Raw genomic sequence first — 21,135 nt, forward strand, 5'->3', positions numbered from 1 at the left:
CGCTGCGTAAACTGGGAATGTGCGGATCCTGTGAGAACGTGACATCACAGCCGCACTTTGTGCATGCGTATGGTGCTCTTTGATTGTGTGTCAACTGCCACCTACTGGCCTGACATGCAAACTACAGCATTTTCGGTTGTTTTTGCGGATTCATGTACATGAGGATCAGCGGCTGCTGCGACTGGCCTCCTGCAAATTGGGTTTCCCTGCAGTACATCCTTGCACAAAGACAGCTGCATAAAGAAACAGTTTTCCCCCGTTTTGTGTGGAAGAACTTGACCTTGACCTTGTCCAACACCTCTGATGATAGATGAACTGTGAGAAGACTGTGAGCCAGACCTTGTCACCCAGCATCAGTGTCCGACGTTGCCAATGATCTCCTGTCTCAATGGGAGTAAATCCCTGCAGCAGGCTCAACGTGTGGCATAAAGACTGAAGAGTGCAGCCTGTTAGAGCAGCAGATTCATGATCATGGTTTTGTTTTTGGAAAATATCAACTATGCGCCCGTGTGTCCATCTGTCCAAATACTTCTGGCCATATGGCGTCTTTCACTTGTAGGATGTAATATTATCTGTAAAGCTGGTCCTTTTTCAAGCTCTGGTGCAGTTTTGGAAAATGCAAAGCCCTCGAACACATGAGAGCCCTCATCCTCATCCTCGTCAGCTGAACCATGACTCATCGGTCCACAGGCGGACGCTCTTCAGATCACAAGCATCTCATGTTTCCGTGAAGATCCAGAACATCACATGAATGAAATGAACATATTTATAAACACACTGTGCGCTGCATCCTTTCATATATCACTCTTGTAACTCGATGATGTGTATTTCTGCATTTGCAACTTATAATGTGATAATTTGTCTTTCCTCACATTACCGTGCCCTCATTCATCACATTATGGCAGAAAAACAGTCAAATCCAATGTTGATTTAATGAAAGTTTCTCGCATCAGCGGTAGCAGTGAAATGAAATGTGTGTTATCATTTTCATAAAACACACACACACACAAATTTATGCCCCTTGGCAATTCCTGTAACAGACCCGGCTCGCTATACAGCATCTTGCGTTAGTAACTAGTTGGCAACAGAGCAAAAGATTTACCAGGAAAAGTTGGTGTATTGGTTTAAGAAGTTGAGGCCAAGAGAAGTGTTTAATTTTTGCCAATTCCTGTAATAAACATTGGCAAGTGAAGGTGTGATCTGTCAGCAGTGATTCAAAGAGATACACACACTCAAGGTGTAAAAATATAAAAGCAGAATTCAACACAGAAGCTCATCGACTACACTGACTGAAAGCTGGAGAAGGCAGAAGTCTGGAAAAAGAAGAATTTGAAAATATGACTACGGGCACAAGCACATGCGTCATACGGTAACCCAATGTTTTCATACTTGGATTTATTTAATCTTATTTCATTGTTGCCTGCAGCTCATTCTCTCAGCCCCTCCTCGCCCCGCTCTCTCTCTGTTTATCAGAAATGAGACTGGAATTAGCTGCAAGCCCCCTGAAGGTCCCTCCGCCTCACTTCCCACCACTCCAGACTACTCCACCGAGAGTCGAGTGGGCGGCACGTCCAGAGGTTCTCTTCTCCCCACTCCCGGATGTCACAGCAGGTGGCCAGCAGCAGCATCGGCCTAACCTGTATAAAGAACCAATCACACCGAGACGTGTCGCTACAAAAATGCCACCAGCAAAACCATTGCTTTCCCATGGGACAGCACCTGCTGAGCACTCCCCTGTTGCTGCTGTGCGGCGCATTTTTCTGGCAGTTTTTGGTCAGGCATAAAAGTTAAAATATTTTCTAATTTTCTGCTCAAGGCATTGAAACGTTACTGCTCATCAAAGTCACTTTTGACTATGCGCATGCAGCCCTGCTCCATAGGCACTCCCAGCTGTTTTCCAGATGTGCTTTCAAAGGCATTTTTGGAGCAGTTGCACATGGCAAAATGCGTCTTGGTGTGATCGCCCCCTTACAGCAGCAACAGAAAGTTTGCTGATTCAGCAGGTAGTCTAACACATGCTCATTCGAAGTAGTCTCATATAACCGTTTTAGAGTGGACCTCTGTGGCTTCATATTCAGCTCTAGGTATCAGGTGTTATCCAGACATCCAATGGTGCATTGTAACACCTGATGGCTCTGTCAGGCTGCATTATCAGCTGATCCAACCAGCAGCATATCATTTGGACATGAAAGGTGGCTCTTGGTTTTCAGAACATATGCTCAAATCTCTGCAAACATGGAGGAATTTGACGACTTCGGCATAAGAAGGGGCTGGGTAGTCCGGGCTATCTGGTCTCTTACAGCTGAGGTTTGCACCGTCTGGATTCGGGCTGCTGCGGCCGCTGACTGGGGGTCAGTCTCAGGTGCTGTTGTCGCTTTCCTCCCGGCGAGGTGGCCTGCTGCAGCGGGAGTGAGATGGAGGACACACTGAGACTCTAGTGACAATGGCACAATGTTCAACATTTTCACTCCATCTCAGAAAGTCTTCGCTGATACTGACGTGTTATATTTCATTTATTGTCAGACTATTTGAGATTCTTCGATCAGTCTGTCTTCCTTTTTTGGGTTGCTGTGCAGTATACACAGTTATTGCAAAACCTGGATTTCTGGATTTCTCTGCAGGATTCTCCTCCACTGACTCAGACTTTCACCACCTGAAGGGACAGCCCGTTCTCATTACGAAGTCGTGAAATACCGCTGCTTTTGCTATACTTCCGGTACAAGATCCTGACGCCAGCCACTTTTTGCATCCACCTGATAGTGTCAGCTGAGAGCGTGGCCAGACAGGACCATTTACAATGTAATGATACGCTGCTGGATGCAGCATGGTGCATGGACAGTTGGCACTAGTTGAGAGCGCGGCCTGATGGAACCTGTTGCATCCGCGTGATATGCCGCTGGATGGCGTCAGGTTAAAATGCTGCTGGTAATAACGTGACATAGAAACACAAAGGTCCCCATCAGTCCGACATCTGGACTTTCACCTGGATTGTTGGTGTTCGTTTCCCGTTTGAATGTGATTATTTTGTGATTTTTTTTCTACATCTTACCTTTCCTAAACCTAACCATCGGTACCAGCATTGGCGCCATGTCGGGCGTTGGTTACCACGTGCTTTAGTTGGCACCCTAGACACAGAAGGATACTCTGAGTGTAATATGTAAACACGGAAGTCCACTAAACAGAGCGGCAATATGTGATGAGTTGGGATGAGAACGTGTGGGAAGGGACGTGCACTTACATCTGCATCTGAAATGATCTGTGATTGGACAAAGTCTCCCGTCATGTGCTTGTTTTGTTTTTAAAGTCTGACAACAGAGCCAAGACGAGGTACAGAAGTCTAGTTTTCTCTCAGACCACTTGCAATAAATTACTATACGCTCAAAGGTAATTATGGGATTTTTTGACACCAAAATAAAGCTGCCTATTTCAGCATTAAGGCTTCAAGATATTTTCCAGTAAAAGTTTCTATTCACGAAACATTCTCAGTAGCCAACCCCCCCCCCCAAAATACAATCATCATCTGTGACGGTAACTCTGTTGATTACAAGTAATTCTACAGGTCTTATCTTGTCTGGAGTTTCCTGTAATATTTGTTGCTTTTCTCTGCTCAAGTTGAGACAAGCTGACATTAAAAGAGAACATTTTAGCATAACACTCCTACAGCACTGTCTGATTTATGATGGACAGTTAAAAAAAAGGCCTTAAGTTGATGCAGCAGAACCAGAGACATCATCTGTTTTATTCTGCACATTCTTCTCCCTTGTCAAAACCTTGCGCTTACATTACCCACAATGCAAGTCAACGGACAATAGAAAGGTCAAAGACTCAGATGTGTTGTGTTAGTTATCAGCTAATGGGTGCTGCAGCAGAGATGAGCAGCGGGCTGCAGAGGTCTGCTCATCTTTCTCACTCCACACCTCAAGGTTTCTTTTTTTTCCACTTTTCAAGGTTGAAGTGTTTAAGCGACATCACTCGAGGGCATTTTTCAGACCTCACACTCTGTCAGGAGTCAGGACGAAGTGACTGACAGATGTAGACAAGCTGCCTCCTACAGAACGGCTGCATGTCTCACATTTCTGATTTCAGCAGCGACACCGCAACAATATTCAGATAACATCATTTAACAGTTTAAAACATGAGCGAATTGGCTTGATTTCTGTCAAAAACGTGGGAGGCAATGAGCAACTTTACAAGAACTGGCCAAAAAATAAGCAAGAAATCTGTTAAAAGTTACAAGAAAATTACCTGAAAATAAGTAAATAAATGAAAAAATAAGCTAATGCATAATAAAGTAATAATAATAATAATAACAATACATGGAAATGACCTCAAGAAAGTGAAAAGTTTTTTCTGTAACATAATTTTAAATATATAATTGTATGAATTATAAATATAGTTTCTGGGATTTTTAAAAACACTATAAATTTACCAATTTTATTTTTTTTTACCATTTACTCTTCAGAGGTTCAAATGCTGGTGAAAGGCGTCTGAATGCAGCGCAAGAAAACTGATGTCAGTCCAGCTGTTAAAGAGTCAAACATGCTTTTTTCATTTAACAAAATGTGCCAAACAGCTGAATGAATCTGTGTGAAATACGTTTGTGTAAATGAAATGATTTCTAAAGTTAGAAAAGTTTTTTAGATGAGGCGGAAAATCAATCTGACTGAGGCGCCGACCCTCGATACTTGACAGTTTTTGATATTCTGCCGTGTCGTCGAGCAGAGACAGAAACAGTTAAACCTGCCACACCTGCAGGCAAAGAGGCTGAAAGCTGACACTTCTCTGAATGTTCAATCGCTCTGAAATCCGCAGAGATGTTAAGTGGTGCTATTTTCAGTGTGCACGGCGTGTTCCAGTCAAATGAATGAAAGTGCAGCCGAATTTCAATGAAAACAACCAAAAACACATTCGATCCAACTCATCATTCTCATCACACAATCAGCTGCTGCATATTGTGTGTGTGTGTGTGTGTGTGTGTGTGTGTGTGTGTGTGTTTGGCACCAGCACAGCCTGAACCACTCGCTGCCCTCTTGTATCTTTATTTGTCTCTCTGGATTGACGGTATTAATTCGTCATGACAGGTATGAACTGTGGACGCAGATCAACAAACAGCAGCGGTTTGTGCTGTTTGTTGGGAAAACAAATAAAGAGTACAGATTTGTTTTTTTGTCGTCCTCCCTAGTTTCCGTGGTAACAGCAGAGTAGCTCAATGCAGCAAACTCTCCGCTGAGGAGAAAGGGACACATATTTCTTTATTTATTTTGATTGCTTCACACAGAATTTTAGCTTCTGTCTTACTCTGAATCTTTTGTAGCTCATTTTTTGAAGTGTATTTTTTTAATTAGCTTTTTAAAATTGTTTTACTTTGCTGAGAGAGCGATGAAACAATGAGATAGAAAATACAAGCGAAAGAGCAAAAAAAGGCGGCTTTCGAGTTAATCAGAGTGTTTTGTGAAGCGGAAAATAGAAAAGAAACCAGATGAGACAGTTCAGTGACTACGATGGAAAACTGAAGAAAACCAAGATAACTCGTTTTTTAAATCCAGTCACCTGAAATCATTTTAAAATGCCAGGACCAGGGCCGTGCAGAGACCTTTAGAGGGGCAGGTGCTCAGAATTAGAAAGGGGCACATAAAACAATATTTTATAGCAGCACAGACACTAATTTTATTAATGCCATAACGGTAGAAACCAATATTAAAACAGAATATAACATGTAGTCTTACATCACACCTCTTCATACTTCATCATGATCGCGCACCTGATGGAAATCTGAGGGGGATTTTGACATTTAAACATGCTGAAATTACAGTAAAATCTGACAGGTTGATTTAAAATTTAAAACATCTAGGCTACTGATTATCATAAAATGTGAGTAAATATAAATAAGTCATAATTTTTGTTTACGTCATATCTAATTGTCTAATTGTTAAGTTTACCTAAAATTTTGTTATATTTACATAATTTTGTGAAATTGTTGACAGTTAAAAAATGACAAGTTTAATAAAATCAATCTCTCTAAGTCTTGGCAACTTAAGTAAACCATGCAAGGCCTGCTGGTTGCAAACTTGTCAATCATATTTGTATTCCCCTAACCATATTAACAAATTTAACGAACTAAACAAACTTCTGAACTTCATCAGTGGCAAAATCCTCTTAGCGATGATCACATTAAGTCAGACTAACTTAAAGTAATAAAACATGTCATTTTCAAGTTGCAACAACATCACGAAATTAATTAAAAACAACTATATTTAAGTAAACTTAGCAATTCCATGTAGAATAAACATAAATTAAGAATATTAGTTAGGACTTTCTTTACTGTTGCATTTTAATGCCTCTAGTTACTGGCCGAAACGCAGTAGAAACCAGTCTAATGCCTGCAGAAACACAGTAGAAACCAGTCTAATGCCTGCAGAAACACAGTAGAAACCAGTCTAATGCCTACAGAAACACAGTAGAAACCAGTCTAATGCCTACAGAAACACAGTAGAAACCAGTCTAATGCCTGCAGAAACACAGTAGAAACCAGTCTAATGCCTGCAGAAACACAGTAGAAACCAGTCTAATGCCTGCAGAAACACAGTAGAAACCAGTCTAATGCCTGCAGAAACTGCCTGAATAACAGTAGAAATCAGTGTTATTCTTTCTCTGCCGTCTTATTTCTGTTCCTGTACATTCAAACTAATATTTCACTTAAAGTTTGACTCCAAAACGACAGAAAACAAGTTCTTTTCATGTATATTTATATATTTATTCATGTGTGTGTTTGTGTTGCAGTTGGTTTATTATCAGGCTGCTACATTTTAATAGATGCTGTGCTTTTTCTTCAGGCCAGGGCGCTCGGTCTTGATGTAGGCGGTGTAAATGAAGTTAACCACTAAAAAAGCGCGAAACGCACCCCGCGGTGGTGCAACACAAACAGTCGTGCAGAGAAATAATGCATCTAAGAATACATTACATGCTCACTGCTAATAATGCTCAAGGATGAGGGGAAGGAAAATGTGTGAGGTGAAAGTATCAGCGCAAGGAGGAGAGTAGAGAAAGCAAAAAGAAGAAGAAATGCTAATTCTTTTCAGTGAAGGCGTCAGCCTGGAAAAGTCTTGACAGAGTGGTGAGTCATTCCCCAGAAACTATCTCTGTCCTCACCTGTCACTGTTGCTGCTGCAGCATGCGTTTGTTTTTTTTCTTTTGTCTTTTTTCCACCAAAAACAGGATGCAGCCTGCAGCCCGGCACCGCTCACCCCGCTGTACCCCGCTCTGTAATTCAGTGCCGATCCGCCCACGCAGGCCGGCGTACAATTACCAATCGACCATGAAATAACAGGTTCCTGCTGCCACCTTTCAGAGCAGAGACTTGTTAGAGCTGTGATTAGCCTTCAGGGTCAGACTCCACAGCTGTGATTGGCTCATTTCAGACCAAATGGAGCGTTCACATCCTCGTCACCGGCCCCTGGTGCTCGTATTTACATACCGGAGGGGCTTTTTGGTTTGTCCGATTCATGTGATGGATTTAGCAGTGAGCCGTGATGTTTGTATCACCGCTCATGGTTTGTTGACATTGGCTTTACTTTCTCATTGTTTTGGGTAACGATTGCAACCAATCTTTTCCTTTATTTTCTCTCCTTCTGACCTCATTTGAACCCAAAGTCAGAGCCGGCGCAGGCACTTTTGCCGATCCAGGCAAAAAACAATCATGCCGCCCCTCCTTTTCAGTGTACCATACCTGCAATAACACATGGCCAAGGCCAATATGCTAAACACATAAAGCAAAAAGCAGTAACAACAAACGCCAATATGGCTTACACATAAAGCACATGAGTGCAATAATTATGTGCCCAAAGTGTCACAACATCAAAGTATGCATGATTTGCAAATCCAAATTGCACACAAAACAGATCCTCAATTCTTCAATACCAGTGCAAATCTCTGTCGCTTTCTCGTGTGCAGATGTGCATCAAACACATGACTAAAGGACTGCAACTTAACGGCTAAAGGACAAATAAAGCTCACCTGTCAGGCTGTTACACTGTGTTCTGTGAGGTCAAACTTACGGCCAACTCATTCCAGTCATGAAAACTTTCTATATGCTCAGCTGATTTTTCATTGGCGTATTTTATATATTTTTCTAGTCTTCAACTCTCTCTCTCTCTCTCTTGCAAGAGTTTAGTTTTTCCAAAAAACGGTTTACAAAAGGAGCAAAACGTAATATCTTTGTTTGCAAAAATGGGGTAGATAGAATTTTCTTCGTTGGCGTTTAGGTGGGTGGAGCGTGTTCAGTGGCATCCATGTAAAAGCCATCACCCAGGTTCCCCTGCAGCTCTGTAACGAGATAATCGATATTATTCACGTCACCTGTCGGTGGTTTTCATGTTGCAGCTGATCTGTGTGTGTGTTCGACTGTGTGTGTGCACCGATTTTGCAGAAGTCATGTTGCTTAATGTAAAATCATATTTGCAAGTCTTCTAATCTCTAATGAGAAATTAGGAAAATTCATTAGGTATCAAACTAATACAACGATATTAACTGTATTTTTGGAGCAGTTAAAGAGAACCTGGGGGCTCCAGCAGCTCAAAGGGAACATTAGTGTTAATACACGTGTACCTCTGTTCTGCAGGGGAACATGAGCGTCTCTCTCGGGAGCCGGCTGATTTAATGATATGACTCTTCAAGAATTTTAATTGGACTGAGTGGATCTAATTGGGATCATAGAAAGAGTCATTTCACTGTTTGTGACACTCAAAGCAACAAAATCCTTCTGTAATAGTTGTGTTTTCGGGGGAAAAATTATTTTGGGTCAGTGTGACCTGCAGTACTGGATATGGCCAAAATGTTCCTGGAAGCTTGGCTGATCTCACACACCCACCCACCCACACACACACACACACACCCACACACACACACACACACACACACACACACACACACACACACACTCACAGACAGACAGACAGACACACACATGCACACACACACACACACACACACACACACACACACACACACACAGAGACAGACACATGCATACACACACACACACAGACAGACACACACATGCATACACATACACACGCGTACACATACACACACACACACACGGTCAGTTTATGACTTAATCAGTACATGATAAAGTCACAGCGTGTGATTGGGGTTCATTTGACTGATGGCTGTTTTTTCTGTTTGTTTACAGGCAGAAATACAAAAGTACCTCCCAGAGGTAAGACACACACACACACACACACACACACACACACACACACACACACACACACACACACACACACACACACACACACACACACACACACACACACACACACGTATAGAAAACTTAATCTCAATCCAGCAAAGACACATTTAACCTTTATCCCTTTTCACCTGAGCAAATTGTCCTAATTTATTTAAAAACATGGGCAGAAGAACGCATCGAGCAACTTCAGAAGAAATTACCGAAAAAATTAGTAAAGAATCAGTCAAAACTTATACAGAAATTACCATAAAAATAACAACAAAAAAAAGGTTAAAAACAAAAACAGGGAAACTACCTAAAAAGAAAATTTTAATTATGATTATAATTCTGAAACATTGAAGAAATGACCCACAAATGCGCAGGAAAGTAGTAAAAAATTTGAAATTACCTTAAAAATAGCAAAAAAAGAGAAGAAAAGTAAAAAACAAAAGGAAACTACCTAATAAAATATTAAAAATAATAATGATTCTGACACATTATTACAATATAAATATGTAGTTTAAATATGTAATTATGATAATTATAAATATATTTCCCAGATTTTTTTCTCTAATTTTAAAAAATATATATCATTTTAAAAAATCTTACAATTTGCATGACATTTTTTCCAAGTTTCTCTTTGCCTCTCCCCTCATGTTTTGGAAGAAGAAATCAAAGGTTTAAATACTTGTGAAAGGCGTCTGAACACAGCACAAGAAAAGTGATGACGATCGAGGTTTCAAAGGGTTAAAGACAGCAGCGCTCCAGTTAATACTGCTGCTACTACTGATGATAATAATTATATATTACAAAAAACTGAAGCCTTACTGTTTTTTTTCTCAGGAGAATGAATTGCTAGAATGTCTGCAGTGTCTTGAACTTTTATTTTTCCCTCGCTCCGTCTCCCCGTCTGACTCCAGCTGTAACCATGGCAACTAAAACAGATTTCATCCAGTTTATAGGAAGGTGTTTTCATTGCCATGACAACGGCACGATGCCTCGCCACAGCGGAGTCTTTATGTCTCCCTGTCGTCAGCGTCCTCTGTTGTAAACATTAAAACCATCCCTCCATCGTGAACAGTAAAAACACGTTCACGGTGCAAAAAATATCCTCCATCTTCTGTCTGTGTACCAGGACTGTATAAACAGACTGGATGAATATATTTAATACTTTTTTGGGGGGGTACAGAACATTACTTCACACCCACTCAGCATCTCAGAAATAAAATATTGAGATAATATTTCCTGAAACTTTACAGCGTACTGGAAAAACTCTAAATCCTCTTTTAAAAACAAAAGTTTCAAACTGCTGTGAACTTTCTGTTCTGACTCAGAGCGAGTATAAAGTCACGGATCCGACAGTCGGGCTTGTTTATTTCCTGGAGGAGACTCCCATTGCTTACTGTGGGAGTCAGCTGATTGACAGGAGGCTGCGTGTCATGTGTCCATCTGGAGGAAACAGATTTCCATGTTCTGGTTGTGTGGTGTGAACAGGACAGCAGCTGTGTGGGTGCAAAGTATGAAGATCGGGACTTCCTTCTGTCAGTCAGCAGGTGGATGAAGCCTGCAGAGAGGATTTATGCAGACTTCTGTTGCTCTGGTTGAGGTGTGTTAGCCAGAAATCCATACAGTGACAGTGTTTAATGATGCAGTGCAGCAGAATTCAGCACATTACAGCAGAGTGAAAAAACTAGGGCTGCACAATATGAGGAAAAAAACCTCACTTCTTGTCTCAGACTTTGCACAGAACCCGTGCTCGTACCACATCGTCTCTCTCGTATCCAAAATATTGCCAAAATATTCCTCTCTGGCTTCACACTTTCATTTCCACTCATCTTGTCACACACTCTCCGTCTTTAGCCATGCAGAAAATACAGCAGCTGGAGCTTTAAATGGTCCCAAAAAATCTGCTTTTCTTCAAGCCCGATTTGAGCCAGAACGACAGCAGCAGGTTTGGGCTCGAGCCTGATTAAAACAGTCAACCAAAGTCTTTTCAGTGCAAACATTTGTTACACGAGGTACGTTCAGAAACAGTCACCAAAGCGCACTCCGGCACAAAATAGACCATTCTTAAATTTTGGGCGCTGTATATATATACCATTCTGTTCAGAGCACCACACTCTCAGAGCAGCCAACACATCCTCATCCCATGTCGTCACATGTTGCCACTTTGCAGTGGACTTCCGCGTCTACACATTATGCTCGAGGTAACTTTCAGCGTCTGCTCTTGATGTTCTGGGATGCTGCTGTGGTGATGTAAACACAAGCACATAGTGTTATGATGCTGCACATGGTTATGTTAATGCGACAAAAACAAAAAAGTCACATGGTAAGATGTAGGTAAAAAAAAAAAAAAAAAATCACATTCAGACAGGAAGTAAATACCGGACTCATGCATAAAAGTCCAACCTGTTCTAATTCCAGACTTTTAAAATACGGTCACTTTGTCGGTACGTCTGTCGTAAGATCCTATTGCCAAAGGCAACCTTTCACGTGCACATTTAATGCTGCTGGATGGCGTCAGGTGAGAATGCGGCTAAACAGAAGTGGTCGCAGTGTTATTATACGCCGCCGTCAGACAGCTGGACGGCACTTGCCAGTCAGATGTAACCAGTCATCTTTGCATGATACCAATTTTCATGCCCTGGTCCTCAAATAGTCGTCAAAATAACCCTTTAGGTCTCATGGCATCACACAGGGCAACCTTTAATGTCTCTACGTGACACACCAGCCTGTTCTCATTCTGAGCTCGTAAAATTGTCACTTTGACAATGCTTTTGGAGTAAGCTCACAATACCAAAAGCCACCTTTTACGTCTGCATGACACGCCGTTACACAATGTCAGCTGAGAGCACAGCTGGACAGAACCGTTCCCGGTGTTGTTATGCACTCCTGGACAAGCGGATGGTACCTGCAACGGCAGCATTATAGGCCGCTGGATTGCATCAGGTTAAAAAGCAAATATCATGATGTAATATTAGGACAGGCAGGAGGGTGGTGGATGGATCCCAGGAACCACTCTCACTACACTGCAAAAATGGCCTGTCAAATTTAAGGCCAAACACCCTAGATTTAAGCATACTTGCACTTAAAAGAAGCAAATTTGGCTGCCAGTGCAGTAAGCAAATTTTGCTTGTTAAGATGTCTTAAAACCAGTAAAACTGTGTGCACTAGATAATCCATTTATACTTAAAACAAGACTAACTAGATTTTTTAATCTAAATATAAGATTATTACACTTGGTTAGATTGGCACTGGACTCCTTATAAGGAGTCCAGTGTTTGCTTCCAGTCTGACTGACTCTTTTGCCGAATCCTAACCATCCATGCAAGCATGTGCATTTTTTAAAATCGAGTTACCATGTGCTTTAGTTGCCTAAACATAACCACATGCAGCGTCATCCCACCATGTGCTTGTGTTGACATCATGGTTGTGGCATCCTGGAACGTAAAGAGCAAACACACAAGGACACCTAGAGCGTAATATGTAGCCACAGAAGTCCACTGACAAAGTGGTAATGTGACGACTTGGGATGAGAACATGTTGGTTGTACTCTGTATCAGCATTCGTTAAATGCCTCATGTCCAATCAAATTACTTTGTTTTACCCATTGTTTTAAGTGCAACATCGGTCTTTTGTGATATGTTTATCATGCGAGTTGAAATCGCGATGACAGTTAACAAAATGCAGCGCAGACAGTGCAGCAGCATGTAACAGATTTAGCGCTCTCTGCTGCTCTTGAAGTTCATGTGATTTACACATTTTGTCACTGACCTTTTTAAGTGTCCACTCAGATTTCAGCAAAAGAAGCTCAAACACGGAGGACAGCTTTGAGCTTCCAGAAATATACCGTTACCGTGTAATTTTCTTTGTTCGTAGATATTATCAGAATACCTGAGCTCTCAGCACTCTGAGCCCAAAACAACAGCTCAGACGTGTTGGCAGAATTGGGCCACTTTTTATCCAAGTGGGCAGGTAAAAATAGTTTTGGGTGGGCGAGTTCAGGGCTGTGATTGTCTGACTGAAATCTGGCACCAGTCAGCTCAGACAGCTCAGCGTGACAAGGCTCTGAAGATGAGATGAAGATAACAGCTGGGACTAAATATATTTCCTGCTGATCCACTTTGGGAAGAGATCTGCAGCTTGATGAGGCTGAACACAGCATGAAGTGAAAAGCTGTCATTAAATTGTGCTGTTGTGCTGCAGACAATTCACCCTTTCCTGTTTCTCAGGACACACTAAAACAGGGAAACAATAACACGCTGTCTTGTCAGTGCTGACCTTTGAGGAAATGGAGCCCAAAATCCATCCAGTGTTATTTCACCAGGAGCTGCTGGAGTGTAAACGGGTCCACAACAGAGGACTGGTCTGCAGTGAGGAGTGAGACAAGAGTCGATGGAACAATAATCTAGCTTTTTATTTCTTTGTAAATAACTGGTGAAGACATGTTACTGACACAGTAGCTCTACTGTAACTCAATGTAATCACACAGTCAACATTTTACTTTCCATATTCTAAGACAAATCGACATCCAGCGCAGCATTGCTGTAAAAATCTGAAACCTTGGTGATTACAAAAAAGGTAGTGTTTTCATATTAGATACAGTTGATTGTGCCTTGCCCCTGCACGACTGTCCAGCTGTCACATCAGTAATGTTATTCTGCAGTACAGTACACTTGCATCATCATCTATGTGAAATATGTTAATGTTGTCGTTAAGTGCAGAAAAGAGCAACAGTTTCAATGTTTCAAAGCCCAAACAATGGAGCTGACCTTCACATTGTGCATACTATTGTTTATAACTGGAGACAATGGGCCTCATTTATGAAAAGACACAAAACTGGGCGTAAACAGGGTCCTTTCCAGTAAAGCTAGGCATTTACCAAGAGGCAGGTTTCCATTAACCTTCAAATTGTGCAAATTGCAAATATAAAATATGCCTAATGGGAACATGTCCATTTCCAACACAGTCTCACTTCAAACTAGTGCAAAAAAGTTTTTACACTTTCATGAGGTGGTATTACAGGCGATTCAAAAGAGCCACATTTTGTCCAAACTGCAATGGAAACACTTTTTAGTCTTTTCTAGGTCACATGATGCTGTGTCTATGAGCTTGTCAGTAGGAACTGGCTCCCTCATGATGCAGCAGGAGCTACAAAAGCTGTTATTGCATCACGTAACTCTGAGAAAGTTTTGAATCCACAATTCCTCTGTGAAATCGTGGACTACATCTCCCAGAAATCCCTCATACGTGGTCGCTCCCACGTATAAGGGGCTCGCCTTTCCATCATGGCTCCATAACACGCCTACGTGGCCTTGGATTGGAAATAATGACGGCTAGTGCGGTGGCTGCAATAGAAATAACTGGAGAAGTTGCAGAACATCACTCAGTGGAAACACAGTCATCTTGTGGCTGTGTTTTATCCACTTTTCCAAAGTATCAAATTAGTTTTGCACAAATTTGTCGTGGAAACCGACCTTCGGTCTCTTCTACCACCTGTTGTGAAAATGCTCCATATTCTGGGTCAATTATAAACTTTTGCGAATAACATAACATTTACACAAACAAATTAACCAATTAAAGCAGTACTTAACCTGCAACTCCTGTGTTCTTTCAGGTAAAATTACTGTTTTGATTTGTGTGTACTTGTACTGTGTTTGTGGATTTGTCCTCTGATGTATGCTCATATAACTGAGCACATGTGTGTGCCCTGTGTGTGTGTTGTCAGGCTGAAAGGGGCCCTGGAGCAGATGGACCGCGGTGTCGTGGACCTGCAGGAGCTCCGCAGGAACCTGGAGCTCGCTGCGGCCATGCTGGACTCTGTTTACACTGATGAGACCAAGTAAGACCGACAGACGGACAGAAGGATGAATTTGAAACTAAATAAATCCTCCTCACTGTTTCTCCTAGCTGACGGGTGTGTCTGTATCTCCTGCAGGCGTCTGTTGGACACAGAGGACGAGCTCAGCGACCTGCAGGCAGAGTCAGTGCCTACCGAAGTGCGTGATTGGCTGGCGTGTACCTTCAGCAGGAAGATGGGCGTGGCAAAACGTCGTCCCGAGGAGAAGCCGAGATTCAGGAGCATCGTCCACGCAGTGCAGGCTGGGATATTTGTGGAGAGGTAAAAATGCATTTTTTTTATTTGTGGAGAGGTAAAAATGCAATTTTTTTTGTTTCTTTTAGTTGTACTTTATATTTAATCCACAGAGGTCGAGAGGTGTTAGTCGATTACATGTAAGTAAAGTTTGTTTAGAGAGTTAATTTTCTCAGTGAAACAACACATTTGAATCCAAAGCATGACAAAAAGACAGTCAGTTTGGAGAAGCAGACTGTAGTACCACCGCAGAAAGACGTAATGTGCAGCCTAACCCTAACCTTAACCTTAACTCGTCACGTGTTGGTGCTTTGCACTGGACTTCCACATCTTAAGGTTTCCTTCTGTGTCTGCTGTTGACGTTCTGGGATGCTGCTTCCATGGTGTCAACAAAAGCACATGTAGGAATTACACTACATGTTGTTATGTTTAAGAAACAAATGTACATGGCAACCAACGCCGGGACGTCAACAAATGCACACGCTGGTACGGATGGTTAGGATTCAATTGGGCTGTAGATGCAGAAACTGGAGGGAGTGACAGAGAGGCAGAAAAATAAAGACTACTGAGGAAGAGAATGGAAACGAAGTAAACGAAACAAAAAAGCTTCAAAGTTTGGTGTGGAAGAACTTGACCGGCCTGCACAGAGCCCTGAACTCAACCCCATTCAGCAGTTTTTAACTGACACCGACTGTGAGGCAGACCTGATGGGAGTAAACCTTCTACATCTGATGGAAAAACTAAAACCAGAAGAGTGGAGGCTGGATGTTTTCTTTCCAACAGAGGAGCGACAACTCTGTAATGTTCAGTTATTTTTGTCTCCGGCAGAAATTCTGGAGCACCTGAAGAAAACCAGAAAACAATCATCAACTTCTTCGAAATAAAGATCAGAAAGCATCCGGCCCCAACCTCACCGCAGATGTGATTAAGAGGTCGAACATGAGGTGTAACGATGTTAGCGTGCTGGCGAGCTGGAGATGGAGATCATATAGGGAAACCATGAGGTCCAATGTCATTAGAGTGCAAATGACTCGCAGTGATAGAACACTATCAGTTCATCTGCTGCGGCTTAATGACGCATGAAATCAAAAAATATCTGCTGCACTGAGGCAGCGCACTCGCACTCTCTGTGTGTGTTTAGAACACTGTAACCATGACGACCAACAGTCCATCCTGGTCACAAACTGTGGAGGAGGGCGGCTGGAGGTCTGCAGGAGGGTTTATATGCATGCAACTGTCTGTACCAGGGTGTGAGATTTGTGCAGGATATTTTTAACTCTGTGTGTGTGTGTGTGTGTGTGTGTGTGTGTGTGTGTGTGTGTGACATTAGGATGTACAGACGGACGTCCAACATGGCTGGTCTGACCTACCCTCCCACAGCTTTGGCAGCTCTGAAGGTAAAAAACTGTTTTACTGCTGCAGTCCCATCTGCAGGAAGTTGCATCATTTTATTATTTATTTAAAAACATATAAATACACTTTTTTCAGTCAGTGAGCTCCTACTCTGCAAGACAGTGTTTTTTTAACTCCAGAAACTTGAAAGGAAAGGAGGCGGCAGGCAAGGAAAAAAATAAAAAATAAAGAATGAAAAAAGACAGTAAAAGTTTAGGGAAGAAAAGGAGAGGAAAGGAGGGAGTCAGGAAGGAATAACGGAGGATTTCTAAGGTAAGGAAGGAGAGTAAGAGGTGGACAAAGAAAAAAATAGTTTCAGTGGTATGTGTTTGTGTGTGCAGGATGGCATGTTTTTCCCTCAGCACTTCCTGCACAAACTCAGAAAAAAATTAAATTAAACAATTTTGCAGCCGTTTCTTATTAATGCTTCTGTAATGATGTAAAACAGAAGCGGAAACAAAAGAACTTTTGGACAACAACACTGTGTAAATCATAATCCCAGCCATTTAAAATGTCATTATGCCCTGATGAATAATGATAATCATTAATATAATAGGATACGCTGTTTGACCTCCTTCTTATGCGAGCCAACAGTATCATCACAGTGCCCTCTACTGGCAGTTTATGGTGACTTACACTGATGTTCAAATCGATGCATCTATAAACTCTTCACATATTATTTCATTTTTTGAAACCTGAGCAAATTGGCTTGATTTCTTTTAAAAAACATGTAAAGAATATTTTTTAAAAAATAGTAAAAATTATAAGAGAATTACCTGAAATTAGCAAAAAAAAAACAAAAAACAAAACAACAATGGCAAAAGAGAGTTAGAGTTCAATTCAATTCAAAAAACTTTATTTGTCCCCAGGGGGCAATTCAAGGCACACAGAGCAGCATGACAAGCAATAAGGTAAAGATGAAAGTAAGAAGGAGAGAAAAAATAGAAATCAAAATAAAGATAATTTAAATATTTGTGTATATACAGTATATAGGTGAATAAAGTATAATAATAATATAATAATAATAATAAGGTGCATGTAAAGGAGGTAAAGAGTTAGAAGTTAGAAAAGCAGAGAGTTAGAAAAGTACTAAAATAAAAAACATTAAATATAAATAATAATTCCAAAAAAGTATACATTTTTTCTGTAACCAAAATTTTAATATATAATTATAATAATTAGAATGATACTTTTCTTGAAGTTTTTGATTTTGTAGTGAATATCTCAGTCTTTTTCAGCTAAATTTAAGGTCAAAGAAACTAAACTAAATTGTTCTCTATTCAAAGGTTTAAATGCTTGTCAAAGGCATAAACAAAGCACAAGAAAACAGATGTCAATCCAGTATTCAAAGAGTTCGTGTCCAGCCTGAATCTAGCTGTTTGTCATGTCTCCTGTAGGAAGTGGATCAGTGGTCGTTTGATGTTTTTTCCTTCCACGAGGCCACTGGAGACCACGCCCTCAAGTTCCTGGTGTACGACCTGCTGACCCGCTATGACCTCATCAACAGGTTCAGGGTACACATGCATCATATGTTAACACCTGTTGAGGGGGTGGGGCCTCGTATGAGGGTGGGTGGAGCTAGGTTTACTGGGTTCAGAGTGAAGAAGGACTGACGCTTAAATTATATATTTTTATTCTCCTGAAAATGCCAAAACAAATTGTTGAAATATGAAGCTACAATAAGCTCAGCGCTGCGTGAAGGTAACATGCCCTGCATTCCAAACTTTTTATTTTGACTTTCGGTACGTACTGCAGCTGCCTTCACATGTACAGTTGTATGAAGTAAGCACACACTGGGAATATACCAATTTCTTATCCCAAGTCGTCACATGTAGCCACTTTGCAGTGGACTTCCACGTCTACATATCACACTTTAGGTTTCCCTCTGCGTCTGCTGGTGGCATTTCTGGGATGCTGCTAACATGATGTCAACACAAGCACACGGTGGTTATGTTTAGACAACAAAAGCACATGGCACCAATGCCGAGACGTCAACAAGTGCACATGCTGGTACAGATGGTTAAGTTTGGGCAAAAGAGGCTCATGTTAAGGTGTAGAAAAAAAACACACCATTTTGGGAAGCAAATACCAGACTCTCGCATCAAAGTCAGGGTTTGTTGGATCCATCCACCCCTCACATTCGCACTATAGGCGCCCCCGCACTCTTTATATCATGTCACTACTGGCAGCATTTCAACTTGACGCTGTTCTGCCGTGTATCGTGCACACAACAGGTTCGGTCCGGCCACGTTGTCAAATGACGTCCCCCATCCACGCATCATCACGTATCGGAACATACTGAATAGTGTGGGTATTAAGACGCAGCGTAAATCTGCCTTCAATCACCTTTAAAGCTCATCAATAAAAAAGATTTAAAAAGTTGTGCTGGACTAGCCCCTAAAACTATCCTGTCATACAACATACACACACACACACACACACACACACACACACACACACACACACACACATCTTTCTTATGAGGCGCTACATTCACCAAAGTAACAAAAAATGGAGATGTTATCCCATAATTACATAACGCCGATCTCGTAAACTTTGCTTGGCACTCCTGGATTATGAGATAAAGATCCCAAAGATAACATGTTGTAATTGAGGCATTTGTAATGAGCCGCTGTCATAATTACATGATGCTGAAGGAAGAGGAAACCTCTTTTTTTTCTTTGTAACCGTCTTTCATAAAACTGAACTGTTATCACTAAACAATACAAGAAAACTGCCTCAAAGTTTCACTTTTGTAAAGGTCTGAATTTTTCTGATTAATATCCACAAAGGGACTTAATGTTCAGTTTGCAGGTGGGGGTAGGACGTATAGATGTTTCCAGTTTTTAAATAAAGAAATAAATCTCAAAAACAGCCAAGCTACTAGATGTCTTTTTCCCTACACGAATATCTAAGTAGACATTGTGTAGTACTCATGGTACATTTCCTCCCTGTCTCCCCTGTCTCCCCCTGTGGTCCAGATCCCGGTGCAGGCTCTGGTGCAGTTTGTTGAAGCTCTGGAGACCGGCTACAGCAAACACAGGAACCCCTACCACAACCTGATCCATGCCGCTGATGTCACTCAGACCGCCCACTTCCTGATGCTGCACACTGGACTGATGGTAACACACACACACACACACACACACACGCGCACACACACAGACAGAGATATCACTTTGTCACTTGACTGTCTCTCACTGTCTGTTTACAGTCTGTACGGACAGTCACGTTGTAGAAATTCATCCACAATGTGACTAATATTAACCCACTCAGCTAACTCTGTGTGTGTGTGTGTGTGTGTGTGTGTGTGTGTGTGTGTGTGTGTGTAGCACTGGCTCAGCGAGCTGGAGATCCTTGCGATGGTTTTTGCTGCAGCGATTCACGACTTTGAACATACAGGAACCACCAACAACTTCCACATCCACACCAGGTAATACTGTGGACAGTGACATCATCACAGTAATCTGTAATCTATAATGATCATCAAACGATCTGATTGGACAGTGACAGATTTTTCTCACTGACTGGGCCTGCTTGCTTTTAAATAAACATCTTCTTCGTCTTGTCTCTGTTTTGCAAAATAATGTTTCAGCCCTTTAAAATGTAGGTCTTTCGTGTAACTTTGAAAGACTCTCAGTACGTTCACACGCACAGTTTAGTGGAGCTACGGTCTTCTACACGTTTAAATTTTGATCTGATGCTGCCACTAGATGAAAATTCAGCGAATGACTAAAGTCAGTAGGATTTGTCCTCTGAGCACTATGAATATGACAAATGTCATTTCAATCCATCAGATAGATGTTTAAATATTTCAGTGTCAACCAGTTTTAAAAAGCTGTACAAAATTTAGTTGTCGTGAGCCACAGATGGTATTGATTTTCTTTGTCTTTTTCTTTTTAACATTCTTAATCCCTTGTCTCAAAGTGTCTGTTTTTTTTAATGAGATTTGGGTAAGATGCCTAAAATAAGGTCTGTGGTTAACACAGGTTAAGGTCGTTTTGTTCTACAACATAAAATACGTCCTTTTAAACCCGATTTTTTAACTTTTAAGGTTTTACACGTCTTAAAAAAGGTGGTTGTTTACAAGACGTCATCACACTGGACACAAAAACTCATTCAACCCACTCGCAGCCTTTACAGCTTTACAGAGTCGCACTCGAACTTGTAGATTTATCTGTTTATAATATTTTTCAATTGTGTTTTAACGAGTTTCTACAGTGAAGTTGAACAATTTGCAGTGGTGACATTTAAGTCGTGCGATGACGTGAACAAAACGTCTCAGTATCATAAACTTGTGTTCGTCACAGAGCTTATTTTTGGGGATAATCGAAAATCCCATAAGGTTTTTTGACGAGGGAACCAGTGTGATATTAAAAATACGTCATCCCTTCACTGCTCTATTAAATTCAATATAGTA

General features: G+C 41.3%; 1 protein-coding gene across 1 annotated transcript in view; it reads left to right on the top strand.

Annotated features, from left to right (window-relative positions):
- Positions 1–21,135, top strand: part of pde1a (phosphodiesterase 1A, calmodulin-dependent) — a 35,101-nt gene that overhangs the window by 3,140 nt on the left and 10,826 nt on the right. Inside the window, exons 2-8 of the mRNA XM_042495291.2 lie at positions 9,191–9,217; positions 14,958–15,071; positions 15,168–15,350; positions 16,654–16,720; positions 18,113–18,229; positions 19,697–19,837; positions 20,048–20,148. Coding sequence (XP_042351225.1) covers positions 9,191–9,217; positions 14,958–15,071; positions 15,168–15,350; positions 16,654–16,720; positions 18,113–18,229; positions 19,697–19,837; positions 20,048–20,148 — 750 coding nt within the window. The remainder of the gene's footprint in view (positions 1–9,190; positions 9,218–14,957; positions 15,072–15,167; positions 15,351–16,653; positions 16,721–18,112; positions 18,230–19,696; positions 19,838–20,047; positions 20,149–21,135) is intronic.

Source organism: Plectropomus leopardus, chromosome 10 (assembly GCF_026936395.1).
Source record: "Plectropomus leopardus strain MGB_pleo_1.0 chromosome 10, ASM2693639v1, whole genome shotgun sequence".
Classification (NCBI taxonomy): domain Eukaryota; kingdom Metazoa; phylum Chordata; class Actinopteri; order Perciformes; family Serranidae; genus Plectropomus; species Plectropomus leopardus.